Source organism: Bombus huntii, chromosome 11, assembly GCF_024542735.1.
Source record: "Bombus huntii isolate Logan2020A chromosome 11, iyBomHunt1.1, whole genome shotgun sequence".
In the NCBI taxonomy this organism is placed as follows: Eukaryota; Metazoa; Arthropoda; class Insecta; order Hymenoptera; family Apidae; genus Bombus; species Bombus huntii.
In genome coordinates, this window is record NC_066248.1 from 5,296,455 (window position 1) to 5,317,185 (window position 20,731).

Genomic DNA, 20,731 nt, shown 5'->3' on the forward strand with positions numbered 1-20,731 from the left:
GTACGTATAATGGGATTTCTAGAATACAGAATAATTTCTGATTGGCTATAAAAATAGAATTTTATTCTTAATAAATAATGATCAATGTCATTTCTCAAAGTAACAGTTATGTAGAACGATCGTAGCACATATGTTGTATATATAATATATACATACATTACATTTCTTATAATCTAGAGAATATTAAACAGATGATATGTGAGGAACGTTGATATCATTTTTTGTAATATATACACTACAGATTGAATTAATTTCATGGTACATATAATGCAAACGTTTGATAACATTTTCTACGGAAATTTATATTTTAATGTATTAATCAAAATGGCGGAGTACGAGTTGAATCCACGAATTGAATTTAACGGACTTTATTTTTGGAAATAAGTATACAAATAATTTGTCCGTAAAGTATAGGAATTTGAATAAACATAGAAAATAACTTAATAAAATTCTATTATAAAATCATAATAATTACAAATAATTCTTCGCAAACAAAATTCAACATACGTGGCCGCGATAGTACTCCACTTTGCCAAAAAATTACACGTAAACATTGCATGGGTACTATAAACATTTATTACGTCACATAAGTACAGTTGAACACCAAAGGGTTTCTAAATTATTGTTATTGTTATCGTTACGTTATTAATACGTTTACATTAAAGTTTGCCCAAGGCTTTATATGTATACTCATAAATAATTTACTCTCAATTTGCTTACACAAATACATAGTCTCTTAAATATATTTTGCTCTCTGTACAACATATGTACAAGTATATATATGTATATATATTAGTATATATGTATACATATCACAATCTTTCGCTCAAAAATACACGTTCACACTTGTTCACTTACAAAACAGAAGAATTCTGAGGCATTATATCGACAATTCGAATAGTTGATGTTATAACACATTCGATTAACAGACTGAATATCTTAAAATAACATTTGAACTCGCTACGGCATATCCATACAGACAATTGTCAAAATTGCATACAATTGTAACAGTCTGAAATCGAAACGCACAACTTAGTGGAATTACGGTGAGAATTAATTATAAAAAAAGAACGAATCAAAGATTCCATTACAACGATCGATAATCATAGATCTTACAGGGTCTGCAATATATCTCGTAACGGTATGCGATAGTAATGAATATTAATAACTTTGATACAACGTCGAAATCGAGTTATATGCAATATTTCTATGCAGAGAGACATTTCTGTTCAAACTATTGCCATTCTTGTTAATAAGTTCTTTTCAAATTTTCCCTAGAAGCTCGTAACCACACTTATTGTCACCTATAGACTAATACAATATTCAACCGAGCAAACTGATTATTATTAAGAAAAAAAAAGCAATGGCTCCTTTAGTCACTAATTCATAACATTGTATTGGAATTTCATTAAATATTAATTTATTCAAGCAGTAAACAGAATAAATAATTATAGTTTTGTACATAATACTTAGAGAGAATGTTATACAACAACTATAACCTTGCTTTGCTATATGAGGAATCGATAGTTTGCTTTTCGAGGTTCAGATCAACAAATCCGTCCTACAATTTGCTATCTCTTTTTCTCCTTTCTTTTTTCAAGTAAAACTACGTTTCTTACGATCTTATAACATCATAGATTTTGTTTTGGATCAGAGAAACATATTATCTCTAGTTAGATTTATAACTTATATAATAAACATATTGTACTACCTGCATTCAGTCTTTATTGATAAATTAATTAAAAGTCATGGAAATCAGCGTGTAAGTTTTACCGTTAAATTAACTAGGAACTACAAATAGGATAAAAATATTTTAATCGACGTGGGTCCCAATTTTATAATAATTTGCTTTTCTGTATATATGGTTTCATTTTGAAATAATCATTAACAGTTTTTAGCATTCATTTCTTTAACTGTAGTATTAGACAGCAACATCAATTTTGTAACAGTTTGCTGCATTGGAAAGCTAACAAAGAACTGCTTGTAGAAAGTATAGGATTCTGAGAATATTATAGATGCAAGTATTTATAACTGACAAATCTAATTTGTAACACATAGAGAATGCATAAAAATCTGAATCGATACTCAGATAAACCCTGATATCTCGTGAGTCAAATTGAAATATTTTTTTTTTCATTAGTCAAACAGTTTTAATTCCGTTTAAGAACATCGTATTCTTTAGAACATGAGTCAATAAACCGTTTATCTTTGTCTTGAGCTTTGTGACTGATATTAATTGTCAACGATTCGTCATGGCAGTATAGAAATGGCAGCTTATTTAGTGAGACATAACTCATCTTGAATAGCTGAAAGTCAGATAAGACATCCGCTGGTCTAAAGTTGAGATTCTTTCCATAGAATTTCCTCCATGGTATAGATATTCACACCTGGACGAAGTAATATGTTGCAGACAATATCTCATAGTCGTTTCGTAAATCTTTTCATAGTAATTCTCAAACAAATTTTTTCTTCTAGTGAACTGTTATCAATTCCCACAATCGCCTTATTTATGGTTTCAATCCCCTGAACTCGACGCTTTACCACCATCAAGCGTCTGTTCGTACAGACAAAGTGCACGATGAACGAATTCGTACTGTTCTGCCGTTTGAACCATACCGCCCCTGTCATATCTAAAAAAAAGATGTAATTTTTAAATATTTAAATCTAGCAACATATAATTTAACTCGCAATTAAATTGCCGGATTTCAGTTTAATTAAAAGAAAATATCTTGTACCTCATTTGACATAAAATACCCAACACATCAACATTTCCATCTCTTAATAGCTGTATCATTCCCGTGGCTAAAGCTATGAAACAACCAGTTCGTCCAATTCCTGCACTGCAGTGAACAATAACCGGACCTGGTAAAGAATTTATTTCTGCGGCTAAACTAACAAGGGTATCCGCAGCTTGAGGTACGGCATGGTCCGGCCATGAATCATACCTATAATTGTTTGTTAGTATTACATTAAGTGCTTTAATAGCACCACTCGAAATAACCAAAACATAGCAAATTTAATCTAATTACCAATAATGCTGCACGTGTCTTCTGTCTCCTTCGTATCGAAGTTCTAAATCTCTGATTATGTAACCTTCTCTCGTATCGATAGAGTTAACGATGATGGTAAACGGTCCACTTTGTATGCGATTATTTTTGTCCAGCGGAAAGTATGCTTCGCATTTTGTTTTAGCGGCCTCGTATAGCTTCGTCATCATAACTATCGCTGGTACTTTTTCTGCCCAGACCATTCTCCAGAAATCACCCACAGTGTGAGGTAATGGTCCCTGCGTTGCAATATAGCGAACATCTTCTCCATCATAACCCTGTTAAATTGAAATCGATAAACTTAAATTGAAATTTTGTATATTTAAATAACTTCAATTTTTGTGTATTTCATTTTGTCTTGAACGTACGTACCCGAATATAATTGGCGTTAATATAACTAGAAAGAGGATCATCAGCAGAACCCGGTAAAACCACCCTCGACTGTGGGTTTGGTAATACGGAACAATATCTATTCTTCACCCCGGATCCACAAATATCTAATTTCTCAGGCAAGTTGAGAGGAACCTCCCAAAACTCTTTGTGCAAGGATGCTGGATCACTGATTGCTTTTTTAAGTTGGGCTCTTGATAGAACGTTTCCGGCACTTAATAAAAATTCCTCCGCGGTACATTCGCGGGTAGGCGTGACAATGTGTGGTGGACTTTCTGGAGGAGGTGCCAATTCTATAGTCAAACTTGCGCTTGATCCACGTCGTTCCAATAATCCTTTAGCTTTTATACATATTGGCTCCGGTCTGCGTTCTGGTATTGCCACCGACATTACCTAAGGATAGAGGAATTTGTCAATATTGTAGTTGTTACTTGACGACTACATTATTCTAAATAATGGAACATGCCTCTGGTAAACCAGTAGCTTGTGTGACTGATTGGACAGTCTGAACAGACTGAATGGATGGTTTTGCTGCAGGTTGATGAACCCATTCAATTGATCCTTTTGCAGGCTTAATAGGCTTTTCTGGATGACCTACAGCACCTTCCTCTACCAAACCTCTCCTGTCACCATCCTCTGTATCTTTTTCACGCGACATTTGTTTCCGCAGCCATAACAAAACCTGAAAGAGAAATGAAATTAGACATAAATATCTTGCCCAACCATATGCAATGGGTGATATAGAATTGAAATCTTACCAGGAATGTAAAGAGAATAGCGCCACCGATGGCGCAAAGTACTACGAACATAGGCAATTGCCAGTCTGGCCATGATAAATTTGCAGTGGAGCGTACCTCCTGACCTGTACGGGTACTAAGTTGAGCTGCTTGCAAATCCATTCCAGCATCATCCAGTCCCGTTATGGACTGTGGGATCCTGTATACCAAAAATTGCATTTTAAATTGATATCAAATTTATTGCTATGTGAGTTAATAATATTTATTAATATATAGTTAATAATAGGCAGAAAGTTTTTTGTTTATGTACCTATGATGAGACCTAGCAGACATTCCCTCTGTAGATGGCAATAAAGGAATAGGCAGCACAGTATCTGCGTGCCACCTTTGTCCAGTAATTAAGTAAAATTTCTCCAAGGGATCTGATCTGTCATCGTTGCTAGAGATGTCGTAATAATTTGCATCATTTACATAATGGTTAGTCAGAGGAGTACTCGTGCTTCCTGCAACAAAATTTTAATTCATTGGATTCAAATTGTTTTAAAAAATCCAGTATCATAATATATTATATTGCTATCTTACGTTGTATCATACTATGAAGATACTTAATACTTATCGATATATTAAAAATAGTTCAATTAATTTCTACAAAAAAATCTTATCTATATCTCTATTACTATCTATACAAAGAATGTTATTAGATATGAAATATCCTTTAATGTCACAATATAACGACACTCATAACACACTCACAGTAATTGACATTCGTTTATCTCGAGAATAACAACCAATATCATTAAGATATACAGAATATAAATATAAAGTATTTGCGCGACGTGACACGTGGGGTAGCACACGCGTTATGTCAGAACCTCAACAACAAAAAAAAAAAGAGCAACATGTTTCGCGTTCTCTCTTTTATTAACGCAATATCAAACACCTTTCCATGATTTCGTACGATTTGTCATTTAACAACGACATGTTCCACTCGACGATAATTTGAATTCCTTTGAGTCTCATAAAGAGATCCTCGGAAGCGATTCCTTCCGACTTCCGTGCGGTTACGCAGGAAGTAAACATCGCGTCAATTTTATGAACGGAACACCAAGGAAACTCTGAAGTGGGGAAGGGTAACAAACGCGAGCAGATGGAGTATACACCAATGAGAGAACTGCATGTGACAAGTGGATGAATAGACGTCGTTCCAGTCACTGACACAACTGTACACCGTGTGTATACATCCACTTCCCATTTACACACAAATACGAAAGCGAAGAACACGAATAAACTACATCCTGTTTTCTCGACCGTGTGTATAGAGAGAACTAACGTATATGTATCAAAGTATGTATATGATGTTCACACAAATGAAAAAAGAAAAGTAAATATTTAAAAATATAAAAAAAAATTCGATCGGTACCTCTCGTCAGAAACAAACACACGTAGAATACGAAGACTGTACGATTAAGAATAATGTGCGAGCCACGATTTGAAAGTAGCGGTTGCATGGACATGTAAACAGCCATGTTGATATCGTTAACAGAAACTAGTCTGTCTCGTCTGCGCAAGCTTCTCGTTCGAACTGTCGAAGGCATCGTTCGTGTACCCTGACCTGGGCTTCGGTTTACTTCGGCCTTGCACTCGGTTATGTACGGGAGTATATACCAGCCAATCAGCGGTAAGATACACGCAAATGACAGCCAATCGCGTGCTCGATTTACTACCAACGCCAGGAATTTGGCGGGAGGGACTCAAGGTGAATGAAAGCGAAGCACGTGCAACTAATGATAGTAAAGTGCATTCGGAATCAAGTTTTACGTTTGCCCATTGAGACCGGAGCGAGAAGCGTTTCTGTGTTCCGTCTCAGCCATTGCACGACTACACGATGTTTCGATTCGTTCGATTTCGACGTCGCGCTCTCACGCGGTCGGTGTCGTATTCTCTTCCGGTAATACCGTTCTTTTTCTTCGCGTTAATAAGGAGTCCTCTTTCGACGATTACGCGAGTACACCGTGATTCATAAGTAACGGCACATTCCGAAATATTGGAGTACATACAAGTTTTAAGCTTTTGAAGTTTCTACGATCTCTTATATTATGTAATATATGAGATTTTGATCTATTATGTTGAAAATATTTGACTTCTTTCAATATGTTATATAAGTTCCCAGGATTTTTACGATTTCCAAGATGTTTCAAGATTTGTCGGAACTTTGCATATTCAAGATTTATTAGAACATTAAAGATTGAAGATTTATCGATACTTTTGAGAATTCTAAATCACTCTGGAAGTGACTCGAACTTGCACAGTGTCAAAAACCTTTGAATCGCTTCCAAGTTGAGATTCGAATATCTGTCACTATTCATAAATTTCCAGATACTTTGACCGACGGCACAAATCACAAATTAAACAACTTAAAGACAAACAATTTTTCAACCAAACAAGATTGTTCTACGAACATCATAACTTTATCGTTGCATATTGGTTTCTAAAAATGAACTTTATTTCGTTGTAATATACTATTACGTATAGCTCGGCAAGAAGAAAATTATTGCAGACCTTTTCACTTTTAATTTCGTAATTCGGTTACACAATTACAAAGATAAACAAGTGTCTGATTACTTTTGAGCGCCAGTATACATATATCCACAGAGAGTTTGTCGCGATGAACAAAGGGGATTATACTATTTATATTACTTCTATCGTTAAGGGAATTCAGTTTATGAATAAATCAAAGCAAGAAGAACACGCGTATCTCCCTAAGAGCGTTTATGGGTCATGGATACCCGTCACGGTGGTTAACATTAAAAGAAATATTTTTCTGATGCGCTGACGCATCTTGGGGATGAATCATTCCACGCACGTATACTCTATGAAATTAAAGTTTGTCACGAAGAAACGAAAGAATAAAAAAAGAAAAAGAAAAAAAGAAAGAGATGAAAAATTCGATCATCTTGTTACATATTACCGTGTATAAAAACTCTGTCGAAACACTGCCTCATGTTTGCGTCGATATTATACTTTTCCATCCGTTTGAAATCGTTAAACGACCGTGATTTTTCTACGATTCTTTCTTCACACAAGCAATATCGATCGATTGACGTAAAACAAGCGATGAAGCAATCTTCCTTTATCTCGTGACAGACACATGATGCAAAACAGCGTCGATCTTGCTCCGAATTAAAAAGCAATAGTCTGTTAATATTGGCTCGATTTTATCAATTGTTCATCGGTTAAGACAACATTGAATCGAGCGAACGTCTACGCGCGTGTCTTACGCGTTTCTCAAGAATATCTCAGTGAATCAGAAAACCGGATGTCGCCCATTCATCCCTGCCATACGGCCGACATCCAATATTCGTTCTGTCGAATTGGTTCTTCTGCTTCTATTTATTCTCCTATCTTCCAAATTTCCACAAACAAAATTCTACTATCGTAATTTATAATTTCGACATCTAAAATTGTCCTGTTTCTCTAAAATTGTATCCTCTGAAATATTTCTCTTCTTTCTTTCAATCTTTCCTCGTCGATATGTATTTCTCTTTCTAACGAGTCTTTCAACGTTCAAGTTTTTAACGTTCTTCCCTTTAAGTTGAGTCAATGTTGAGTAGCAGCATACTGCAATAATTACTCATATAACACAGTACCGGTACTGTATTCCACGAAGCTGATGTTCAACGAACTGCGGTTTCTCTGAAGCTGCCTACCGATCCCTGTCACTCAACAATACTGATCAATCGTCATTGTTGTAACACCGGTACAGGCTGAAAAAATCAATAAACCGCCGTAGCAGAGCCGAATCTTCGAAACTACCCCTTCTTTATCCGACGGATTCGTAAATTAATTGATTCGAGATCAATGTCATGGACGAGCGGAGCCAATTCTGCTATCCGTAAATACCCGAACGTCCTTTGACATGATTGATCGTACAAAGTAATTCTTAACAGAAAACATCCGTGTTTTCCATACTTTTCACCTTCAAGAAAATATATCTAAAACGCGTGTCGGTTGACTACGTTTACTCGATAACACTGAGTACGTTAATTACACGAACGACTTTACGACTAATCGACTGATCGATCGTACGACGGTAATTGTTAAAAAAAAAAAAAAAAAACATTCAGGTATTCTGTACTTTCCAATTTTCAGAAAATAATATTTCGGATACACGTTGCTCGCTCACGTTTACCCGACAGCACTGAATACTTCGATTACAAAACGATCTGCCTTTTAATAAACACTTTTTCCGCTAACATTCGATAATATCCTTACAACTGACTCAACGATAAGATAAATGGGCGAATTGTTAAAAAAGTTCGCTGTTTGCTTATGAATCACTCGTCGAATTTAATGTGTATCTCGACATGTATTTCAATTAGGTTGAGAAATAGCGATGTGGAGTCGAGGTCATAAGTATAAAGAGAAACTGATGTAAATCCGCAATGAATGAAATGAAAATCGATGGAACACAGATCGAAGCACTGGGAGGGAAAATTATTGGCAGAGACGAAGTTTTGCGAGTGTACGGGAGCGTAGAACCGTACGGAGCGTAGGGCGGTCGTGGCACCGACTAAATTAGAGGCTCCATTCACCCTTCGGAGAGAGCTTGCGAGCTTTCGCAGGGCGCACGCAGCCAGACACGCACTTGCGTAAAATTGCGTGTCGTCGATTCGAACGAGAAACGCGTGGGCAGTATCGAGACGTCTCTCAAGGGTTTTTTTTTTGTCCAGTACTTCGCCGAGGGAAATGCAAACATACGAGGGAGAAAAATTGAGAGATTCGCCGGAATAAAATCCTCGTTGCCTAAACGTCTCTCGACTATTTATGACTGTTTATCATTTCGCAAATTCTTTCAATTTTATAAAAAGATGAATTCTGGCTATATATGTAAAAGATTATTTACACGACACGCGTCACATTTGTAAATTTAACGAAAGGAAATGGGGGTTGATTTCCAAATCGATTTTTCGACGAGATAATTGAGAAACATTCGATATAGAATATAAGAACTTAAGCGAAAAGTGAATTACAATTATATTCATATGGAGAATTATTCGTAGTATAGCGCAGTTAAAAAATATTATCGCGAATGTTGAAATTAATTTTTCAAGAACAGCATGGAAGAATATTCTGGAGAATAACATCGTGTATATAAATTACGATTGTAAATTACGTAACAGGATGCATTGACGTTTTCCTTTGTTAAAAAAGAAACTTGGAATCACCCTATTAATTACCGTAGGGCGGCGGGGCACGATAAATTGTCAGTCAAAGGATTCTACCATCCTTGCCATCCTCGAACTCGATGAAAAGTCGTTTAACATTTACTACAAAACCTTGGTTATTCATCGTGAGTCATTGGCCGCGGTGCTCGTGACGACCGTTGATAAAGCGCATTTGTGAATCGTCGAACGCTCTATCGATTACCTCTATAGCGTTAAAAATATGCAACATTCTTCAATTTATTTTACCTTATTTGGAAATTGTACAAAGAGAATTTTAAATTTCTAGTTATACAACTTCTATAATTTTACTTTTATCTTTATATTTATCGCTGGAAAATATTGAATTAATCGCGTGTTGCCGACCAATTAAGGGCAAATTTCTAACTTCTAATTTTATAAATTTTACAGCTTTACTTTTATACTTTAATGCTCATTAGGTGGAAGTACCTAATCTGGCCGCGATTAAGCTGTTTGAAAATTCGAAATTTTATCCAGCTAGAGGAGAACGACAGGAACGAGTGGAGATATAACGAGCGTGGAAAGAAAATCTGCGAAAATTGCGAAAGTTTTACGGAGCTTATTTTCGAAAGCGTGGGTGGGAAAGAAAATCATGGGACAGTTTCTAAGAGCAATAAACATAACCACTCTAAACAGTACCTTGACATTTCCTTTTTGAGACGTTTTGCTTGGTCAGTCGGGGCTTCCTTCGTCCAGAAAAGCGGCTGTCACAGCGTATTAGAAAGCAAAAGAAGAGAGGATAATCCTACGGCAATTTTCTCGATGCTTATTCGCCAAGCACGTGCGACGTGCAACTCCGCGACTTCCGTTCGTTATCTCTGACTTCCTTCTTTTTTTCTTCCTTGCACGCCTGCAATCGTACGAAAATCACGCACACATTGAATATCTAATGTTAGGGCGAATATTTGAAAATATAATCGAATATTTAACATTAATTAACATGAATATCTAACGCAGATCTTCTGAGAAACCAAACCGGTGAAATCCACGTTTCACTCATTTAATTAATATATTCAGTGCCCGCTAAAGAAATGATTTACTTCAATCGGTTCATACGTCGTAAGAAGGCGAAACGAATAACGAAAAATTCTACGGTAAAAAACAACAATGATTGTATCGTCGTACTCTGTAACTGAATCGAATTGGATACAAATAAGACATCGATTAGAAAAATGTATGGGGTAATAGTGACAGAATGCCCGGCTGGAGAATTCCTCTTGAAATATTAATAGTTAATGGTGATCGCGTGATTGCATTTTTAACAAAAGATGATACGAGCCGCCACCGCGCCGTTAAAGTAAATTAGACTATACCGAATCGATTTCCCGGCGGTAGGTTGTCTCATGGTAGAATGACTCATAGGAAATCTACGTGACCGTACTTCTGAATCGTCTAATTAAAACGTTGCTTAGCCTCGCACGCGAATGTAAATTTCAATAATTTCATTTTAATTTCCTAATTATCCTCGAGCAAATTACGATCCTATGCAAATAAGAAAAAATTTACGATCAAAGCTTCGTTTATATTTCCTTGGATCGTTTTATCGTTCATCTGTAACGACCGATCTTTAAGGAATAAATGGATCGCTGAAAAGCCACGCCGGGCAACCCCGTAAATGATAACGCACAGAAAAATCATAATTACAAGGGTTATTTTTAGCAAAATTGATCTCAGAACTCGTAATTACGTATACTATCTGCTACGAACGAGTAATTAATATTCATCGAAGAAGACAATGAATTTATTTCCGAAGAATTGATTTATGTGTCTATAAATCCTATCGCGTAAAGGTGGAGTTAGTCAATTTGCGCGATTTAATGGAAATCAACGTACTCACCACCTCGGATCGAATCAAAATCCGTGGGTAACGCCCGCTCACCTTTAAGTACACATAAAACACTGGTCGGTTAGTTTCTCGGTCAACATCGCGTTCCCCATTCGGTGTCCCCTATCACCGAGCGCGATCCTTGAAAAATTCATTGTCCCACGTCTGTCACGTTTCAAGCGAAACAAACGGCAAACACCACCGCGACGGTCCATTCAGAGATCACCAGCGGAGGATCGTCGGCGTCGATTCACCCTTCGGCGTGTTGCGGTTGTTACAAGTAGTTGACCATCGGCCGCGCGCGTGTACTCCGCGTGAGATCGACTACGTATATCCTTGATAAAACGGTGCTTTCGCGGCTTTTCTGTCCTAACTTTCCTCGATTTCTTGTCTGGTGTCGTCTTATCGGTCTTTGTCCCCTTTCGAACCTTTAGAACATTAGATATCGGTCAAGATTTAATCAACGCGTAAAGGTCTACTATGTAACAGTGTACCAACGTTCGTCGTCCGTGTTTGGATCGAGGAACAACGTATCAATCAGATCTTGTGACGAGGTGGAAGTCGCGCGACGCCGACCACTTGCATCGGACGCATCTGAATGGCGTCTGAACGGGTTGCAAAATGACGGCCAACTGCATTCACCTCTTTCGGTGGCCGTGGAGGGTGGCGAGGTGGAGTGCAGACGCGCGCATTCGTGACACGGATACGAGGCGACCCACCTTCCCCTCTTTTACAGTGCACAACCACCAGCCAACCCCGCTTCATCCCCCGAACGAACCAGCCACCACGATCGACAGGGTGCTGCGGCTACCGATGGTGTCGCTCTTTCTTCTTCCTCTCTCACGAACCACCCCTCCTGGTTACTACCTGCATACTTTTCCATTGCCTCCACCCCGTTTTCGAGGTTGCCACGCATCGTTCGTCTTTATGAGAGAGGACGGGACCATGGCTCGCCTGTGTGCGCTGCTCCGTGTCTTCGTGTGTCTTTTCTTTCAGCTTCGACGGTAAGCAGTTTCACGCTATATTATTTTCGGATAGTTCAGGGACGGTTTAATCTCGCGTGGAGATTCATCGGTCCGGCCGGCGTTTTGCTCGACCTATTTTACGGCCGTTAGGGTAATTCGGTTTTCGAAGGCGTTCGACGAATCGCTGGATGGAAAGGCAAGGGCGGATCGATCGAACTTTTAAAATAAATCCTTGTTAAACCCTTGTAATAGAAAGTCACGCCTCCGGTTCGTAGTATTTTACGGTGAAAACGCAAAGGAAGTTGCTTCTATTTGAAGAACTGGCGGGAAAGTCCATTTTTCTTGATTCTTATTTTTTTTTTTTTTTTTTTTTTTGTTTCATTGGATGGACGAGAAGAAGAATTTCCATTTGATAGATTGGAAAATATACATCTTTCGGAAATAGTCGACGTATCGATACTGTGTTTCGTAAGAAACAAATAGCACTAGTTTAATCGTAGTGTCAGCCGCTTGTTAGCGTTTCATAAAATGTTAGACGTACACACTCAGCCGCGTATTCAACTGATTTTAAAATCAAATACGAAGATAGTATTGATGTGGAATTAGTCGATAACATGCTGGATTTTAATATTGCTCCTCTATAAAAGATAGGAAATGTGCACGTTCATGTATAATGAATTTCCGGCCTGGCTGTTAACTTGGGGTGTTGAGTTACGCTTAATGTAATATTAAGTGAATATCTAATAGTAAGTATGATAATTAGAAACATGATACTAGCTATTCGAAAGATAAGGGATGAAATTTACAGTGATACTATGGGGTTGGTCATCGGTGACAAGAATTCACGGAGCCAGTAACGAAAGAATTACCCTTCCTCGTGGCTACTCAATTTTTCACCGATGCATCTTACCCCTGAAAGACAGGGTGCGCAACGTTGTCTCTTCGCTACGATTTACGTTCCCATCGTACATTTTTGCACGCGAGAAAACACGAGGTGTCTCTTTCGACTCTCATTTTCGCCTTCCTGTCTTACTTCGAACGAGAACGAGTCCTTTTAACGATGCATTATACTAATGCGAAGGGAAGAGCAAAAGACGAAAGAAGGAAAAGAAGAAAAGACAGAGAAGAAGAGAAGATACTCAACGAGTACATATAAAAAGGAAAGGGAAGAAAAAGCAACTTGGTGTCTTACGTATCAAACTTTTTGCAGCTTAAATATCGATTATCATCAGTTACTATCGGTCGTTCTCCAACCCCTTTTATTACGTAGAAGAGAAGGTATAAAAAGTAACTTCGATCTAAATACTCTACACGAAATTTCTTGTATCACATGATCGATTACAAGCCTCTACCATCTATCCACTGTGTCATTCGTGTATGTACAAAACTAACATCGATACAAGTATTTCGTGTCAAATTTCTTGTACCATAAAATCGATTACAATCTCCTATTGTCGACCTACTTTGTCCTAATTCGTTTTTCAATCCCCTTCATTCACGTAAAAAAGCAAGTTCGTTGCAAATGCATTGCGTCGAGTTTCTCGTACCATAAAACCGATTACAATTTTCTATCGTCGACCTACTTTGTCCTAATTCATTTTTCAATCCCGTTCATTCACGCGAGAAGGTAACTTCGATCCAAGTGCGTTACATCGAGTTTCCCGTACCACAAAATCCATTGCGATCTTCCACTGTCCTAACCTATCTTGTTCTAATTCGTTTTTCAAGCCCGTTCGTTCGCGTAGGGAAACAAGTCCGTTGCAAGTACGTGGCGCCAAAACTTTCGTATCACAGAAACGATTATAATCCCATAGTAGCCATCTATCTCGTCCTCGTTCGTTTCTCAATGCCCCGCCCGAAAAAAGTAACTACGATTCAAGTGGGTTGCGACAAGTTTCTCGTGCCATAAAATCGATTACAATTTTCTATCGTCAACCTACTTTGTCCTAATTCATTTTTCAAGCCACTTCGTTCGCGCGAGTAGGTAATCGAACCGCGTTACATCGAGTTCCTCGTCCTATAAAATCGATCATAATCCTCTGTTATCGACCTACTTTGTTCTAATTCGCGTTTCAACCCCCTTCATTCAGCCGGACCCATGAAAGGAGCTTATACTTCTTTCAGTTATTCTATCCGAATCCCGGGGCTCGACTGATTCTTTGATTTCAACCCTCCCTTTCCCTCCTGTTCCGTTGAACCCCTCCCGCAAAGTCTGCGTTACCCCTCTTTTCGTTCATCCGTGTCCGAGTAGCAATTGAAAGGTAGGAAGAAAGGGGACGTTGGGGAAGCAGAATGTGGAGAGGAGGGAATGTTGAATGAGGACTCGAGGTTGGGGCGAGAGCTAGCTGGTTTAGAGGGAAAACGGGGTTGGAAAAGGGGAAAGTGGGGCGGGAGGTGGAGGGGGGAGAAGTGGGGTTGGTCGCAGAGGGGTCAGACAGAGGAAAACAAGCTGGCCAAGAGAAGGGCGAAGCAAGCAGCAGCTCGAATGTAGGCTAGTCTCGTGGGCGAACCGCGTCCCCAATCGATACACACGCAGCGAACAACCACTTCTCCACCCCCTACCACGTTACCTTTGATTTCGTTACGATCTCGAATCGAATTGGCCCGGCTTTTATCGATCCCGCGCGATGAACCCAGTCGCGCGTCAAATTTCTAATCCGTTACTGAGAAAAAAAGAAGGATAGAACCGGGCCCTGAGTCTTTCGTTTCTTTCGTCGTCGTCGTTTCTATTTTGTTTTTTGCTTCCTTCGCGAATGTACGTTGATTTTCACGATACGGATGAACGTACTGGTATAAATGGACGAGACAAGGAAGTTCTTAAGTATGGCGAAAAAAAAAAAAAAGAACGCGTCGTGACACTGCTCCGTTTACTCTTCGTACTCGATGTACGTAAATCGTTTTGTTGCTTGGTTCTCGTCTTTTTTTTTTTTCTTTTCGAGAATACGTATCGATTTTCGCGATAAATGTAAACGTATGGATGAAAGAAGCTAGTTGTTACATATACCGAATAAAGAGATAGATTCTGAAACGTTGCATTTACCATTCGTACTCGATATAAACCGTGAAAGGGGAAGCGTTAAATTCACATTGATAACGAGCCAACCGCTGAGAAAATGTAGCGGTAAATAGCGCGCTACAGTGTAGTATCTATCGACGGACGTTTTTCGATAGACGGAACAATGCGACTTGAGTTTTATTTTTTAGTGGATACAGCAGTCTGCTTCGAATATGAGAAACGAGACGCCAGTTTATAAGCTTCTGAACGAACATTATAAATAGCCTGGTATTTATTTTTTTTCAACAATGATTCAATACGATTTTAATGTCGTTTATTTCACGATCAGAGGCTGAATATGAAAAAGAAACCAGGTATTTTGAAGAAGCTTCGGTATTTATTTCTCCATTTCGAGTACGTAATCACTTGGTTGCTTCTCGGTTGGGTATCATTTTAGTCGAAGAAACGATCGCCTTATTTCCAACAATGGAACGTAAGTACACGGTTCTATTAACGTTTTCTATATATGTACTCGTGTGTATGTGTTGCATGCGTGTGAAATATACACACGCACATACATAGAAGGAACACCTACAACTTGCGACACGTAGGAAGGCAAGTTAATTTTATTTCCCCGTGGTAGACGAGTAAGAAAGCTTGTATTACATCGAAAGCTTGTGCCGAAGGAAAGAATTTCCGGTATCATTAGGCTCGATGTATTATCGTGGAGGAAACGAGATCTTCGAACGATCGAATTATCGCGAATCTATCCTTTCTCTATGGTTTCGTTCGTGAATTATTATCAAAGCGATATCGAAGCGAAGAGCAATCGGGAACGGTATTTAATCGTTTCATTTGCAATTAATGTAATTAATTTCGGGAAAGTGTAACATTGACCCAATAAGGAGCAGCGTTGCGTCGACGCAACATTTTGTTTTCAGAATTCTAAGCTTTTTAACTTGCCAATTTTCAAATCAGGCTTTCGAATTTCCAAATTTTCCAATTCATTTTTTTACGCGTTATTTCACTGTTTCATCTGTACCGGATTAACACTCTGTTCGGTACATTTTTACCGTGAACAATGATTTTGTTCAAATTGTGTCTTGCGAAGGACAAATTAAGATATTAGTATGGAAGGGTTAATCAAGACGTCAATATGGAAGAATTAATATAACTTGAATATTATAGAGCAGAAAACTGAATATTGGGGAATTTCTCGTTTCAAGATAACGCGTAGCGTGCATATTCGCTGTTCCATCTTAAAACTTAACTTATATGGAGGATATAAGAGGTTGGCTTATGAACAGCAATTAGGCTGAGCCTAGTCTGACTCATCCATATCGTTTACTTTTATTTTCCACCTTTATATCCTTTCTCTCCTTATTATTGCTACTACTACTATTATTATTATTATCCATATTATCATTTTTTACGTCTTTTTAGCCTTTTTATGCGATGAATACGATTTTATACGATACAGCAATAGAGTATCGTTAATTTAATTAAATTTTACTAACCATCTTAAATTCGAATCGAATTTATTTATTATTATATAAAATGTGCTAATTTCACTCGAGTATTTTTCCTTCGATCGCCTCAGATGTAAATTTAATAAGACCTTCTGATCGTGAGATTGGAGATTAGGTGACGCCAACTATGCTCGCGTCTGCAGTGGACAGGTGATTGACAAAGTGCTTTGACACGGAAGGACAGAACATGATGGTGAAAGAAAGAGGTTGCTGCGAAATTGCAAGTGTGCTGCTACCAAGTGCGACGTATTAAAAAGGATAGACATACGGTTCTTTCAAGAAAAATGGTGCCGAATGTGACAAGTATCGATAACGTAGACAGTTTCATGTTTTTCCGAGCATCGTAGTTTCCATCGGCTAAAATAACTCCAAGAAAAATGAAACTAAAAAATATATGTCGTCGGAGATAAAAGGACATCGGGGTCTTTCTTTTGGAATTTTTGGGAAGATCCCCAATACTTTAGTCTAGACTATTTATTATAGCTGTACTTAAATAATAAAACTTAGAAATAATTGTTATGATTCAATCCGATTATGTTTGCCCGAGATTTGTGACAGTAGGCTTGGGCTCGAGGCGACAGAACTGTTTGCTGAACGTAGCCACGGTCACGGGATGGACGTTTTTACCTAACAGAGAAGTGCCAATATTATGGGACACGCGTTGTATTAACAATCAAATCCGGGGCAGAAACAACGTCGCCGCTACGCGGGACTGCCTAGCAACGGCTGTTGGAATTTTGTTGGTATCCCCGGTCAATATACAACAAACGAACACGATCGTAAGGAGAGAAAAGTTTCCATCAGTCTTTTATTCGTGCGATCTCCTTGAAGATCACATCGTCTTTACGTGCAGTATATACCGAGCGTCACAGCAAATGTTATTTTGTGCTTCAAAATATATTCTACGTTTAACAAAGGGTTACCCCGTTGACCGTGGATTCGTTATTGAACCTAAGATCATTGTCATTAACATCTCGAGTGCCTAATCACCACGGTTATTTGTCAAACTCTGTAAAAATCATATTTATACAGTAAATATAATCTCTATTGTACAACAACGATGGCTAGTCCAAATGAAGACTCGTTACACGACCCTAAACCTAACGATAACCCGACATATATATATATGCTTGTTTTCATAGATCGATCCAAATTGGACTATTTACAACGAAGTCATAAAACAACAGATAGCAACAAATTGCAGAAAAGATAGAATTTTGTTGAATATCGAAAGATTACTGAATATGCTACAATGCTTCGTTTAGCTACAATTTTGTATCACTTTATTAAAATGACTTTTCAAAATGATCAACTATTAAAATCTATCGGAACTTCAAGATTATCAATAGGAATCGAAATTAACAGTACAAAACCGAGGAATCCCCAAATAAAGAAATTATCGTGTCGAACAGAATTGTCGATCCAAGTGATCAACCAACTTACCCATTCGCGGCTAACGATTTAAATAATAGCCTATCGGTAATTAAAAGAACGCCGATATTAAATTCTCCTAAAATTCCATACAAATTAAATACCATAGTGAAATGGCAATCAATCGTTCAAACGATACACGTACAATTACGTTGCATTCCACGCGAGCGTCACGGTAATTCGCGCGCGCGCATCACGTCCGATACTACAATTGGAGGCTGTCATTCATCTGTCGGTTATTTCGCAGTTCGATAGTTAAAAAAAAAACATCCGGGATCCGGACGATTCCGGTTCGGCCGCGATACCGTGGTTTTTATTCAGCCGTTAGTCGATCTGACCGCGTCATTTCCTGTTCCGGCTGCCAGTTTCGCGCTTCTACGTATACAGTGGTTCGCCAAAGTATTTCAATACGTAATAGCAACGATTTATGAATATATCGGGCGTTTCGTATAAAACATTTTCGAATTTCATTAGCAAATCCGACAAGACAAGATTACACAAAGCTTGAAGCAAACCCGAAAACGTATACAAAAGCTGCAGGGTATTTCGTGTAATTATACGATTGATCATGACTGTGGCGATTATCTTGGTAAAACTTGAAACAAATCTGAGAATATACAACAAAAGCTACGGGATATTTCGTGCAAGTTTACGAGTCTCTCGGAAGCGAAACTGATCAACTCGGTTTTTTAGTAATCCGTTGATTTCGTTACGTAAGTGCGCGATTATTATTCAATTCTTAAGGAACAAGTGATTTATTTCTATAGGTTTGTTAATTGGAAGAAAATCTCACAGATGATGGTAAATTCTAAAGTAAATTGTTAAAGTATATTCGTAACGTTGTCGCCTGTCTGTACTTTTCAATTTACGAAGCTGATCAATATCTTCGGGACGGTTCGTATATTTCGAAGAGATTACAAAACTACTTAAACAATTAATTATCCATCGTATTGATAGATCTCACTTTTGGTTTCGATTATTTTTAACATTTAGCACGTGCCTAAGATAACTATTCGCACTGTATACCACATATTTTCTAAATATACGTTCCGAGCATGTATGTATGTTGTAACTCGCGCGTACGCTTTCAGATCAGCTGCAAATTTTATCAATGTAATCACGAAACTCGTTTCTCGTTAGAGTGTCAATGAAATTTCAAAATGTCTCGTACAACGCTCGACTGCGGATTTTTACGCATTTACGGAAATCCTTAAGATGCAAAAGTATACATGGAATGCACGTAATACACAAAAATATGTCCAAGAAATATCCAAAGTGAAGTATGACATTTAATAGGTGGAACAAATATCTGGTTGCGTACCTTCTCCTAAATTCTAGATATTCGTAGAAATATGAATTTCTACAAATATCAGCGCTCTGCTACGTATGACGAAATATACACTTGATGAGCCTAGTATTATGGTGTTTTTCTCGCACATATTTCTACTAATATTCCGCTGGGATATTATTAGACTGTACTGTACGTTATACCCGAAAAACATGGAAACGTAAATGGTGCGATAAAATACTCGTACTTTTGTGAGCCACTGTATACAGATACGATATAGAGAGAGGACGAATCGATTCGTTCGCAACCACGGAGGGGAAAAAATTCGGATAAAAAATCGCGGCTGGCTGGTGAATCGAAACGTCTAAAGGCCCCGGTATGTTTCTATTTTCACGCTCGACGCGCCGTAGGTGGTGATAAACGCTCCATTATGCTCGGTTCGCCAACGAAATCCACGATGTTTTCCTTTCGTTCGTTACTTTAAACGATCCACGATCGCGTCACATCCGCTTCCGGCCGTGTGCCGGTAACAGACACGACCTTCACGGTTCCACGAAAGATCCGTTCCAACCGAGCGAAGGTCAAGGTTCATAGAATCAGAAATTTTTCAGACGAGTTTCACAACTCGACGCGAACGCTTTCCTCCAGGAACAGATTCCAGACGCCCGTTGAATGATTAATCGGACGCGTAACGTATTAACGGCCATCGTTCTCGTCAATAAGTTCTCGGTGTTCGAATTGCTTGCGCACGAATTTCAGCTCGACGTTTGTAGTCGTCCGTTCGACGTCGGTTTACGCGGCAACAACAGCCTCCAAGCCAGGTATTTCGTTATTTTATTTCGCTATGAATATACCACGTTTTCGTATAAAGTTCCATGAATTAGCAGATATAAATGGAAGTTCTATCGAATACGCGTTTCCTATTCGCGATTTATTCGAATCAAATAGAATCGCTTTTTCGTTCCCTTTTCACGATTCGATCCTGAAACATATAATTGTACGTCGAGAATATAAATTCTCTATTTTCTAAACGATCTTTGTGTTACCGGTATAATACGTAACATAATTCGTATGGTATTCGATAAAATGATATTCGTTCGATCGTCGTGTTCTCTGATCCTTCTGAAACTTTATTAATAACAAAAAAAAAAACGTAGATATCGATAGGTATTTGTAAGAAAAACTGTTCGAATAGAACGTAGAGAGAAATTTTTTGAAAAATAAAATTACGTAACTGTACAATGGAAAAGTGAAGGAGATCGATAATGCGTGTATTATTTA

At 38.1% G+C, this 20,731-nt stretch overlaps 1 protein-coding gene across 10 annotated transcripts; it reads right to left on the reverse strand.

Moving 5' to 3' along the window:
• Nucleotides 1-41: 41 nt before the first annotated feature.
• LOC126871482 (tyrosine-protein phosphatase non-receptor type 5-like) lies at nucleotides 42-11,877 on the reverse strand. 10 transcript variants are annotated; one of them, XM_050630368.1, is made up of 10 exons: nucleotides 11,741-11,877; nucleotides 11,255-11,670; nucleotides 10,057-10,267; nucleotides 4,485-4,677; nucleotides 4,196-4,373; nucleotides 3,904-4,119; nucleotides 3,420-3,830; nucleotides 3,030-3,325; nucleotides 2,736-2,945; nucleotides 42-2,630 (listed from the first exon to the last, which is right to left on the reverse strand). In XM_050630368.1, the coding sequence occupies exons 4-10, from the start codon at nucleotides 4,505-4,507 to the stop codon at nucleotides 2,516-2,518; spliced, it is 1,449 nt and encodes a 482-aa protein (XP_050486325.1). In that variant the 5' UTR covers nucleotides 4,508-4,677; nucleotides 10,057-10,267; nucleotides 11,255-11,670; nucleotides 11,741-11,877; the 3' UTR covers nucleotides 42-2,515. The 10 variants fall into 10 exon arrangements, with proteins under 10 accessions (XP_050486325.1, XP_050486326.1, XP_050486324.1 ...); XM_050630369.1 differs by having other exon boundaries at nucleotides 11,297-11,843; XM_050630367.1 differs by having other exon boundaries at nucleotides 11,255-11,843.
• Nucleotides 11,878-20,731: the final 8,854 nt, after the last annotated feature.

Coding starts and splice junctions, on each gene's coding strand:
- LOC126871482 (XM_050630363.1), bottom strand. CDS start 5,769: ATGCCTTCGACAGTTCGAACGAGAAGCTTGCGCAGACGAGACAGACTA. Junction 4,120..4,195: donor CTATTCTCTTTACATTCCTG/GTAAGATTTCAA, acceptor TTTCTCTTTCAG/GTTTTGTTATGGCTGCGGAA. Junction 2,946..3,029: donor AGACACGTGCAGCATTATTG/GTAATTAGATTA, acceptor AAACAATTATAG/GTATGATTCATGGCCGGACC.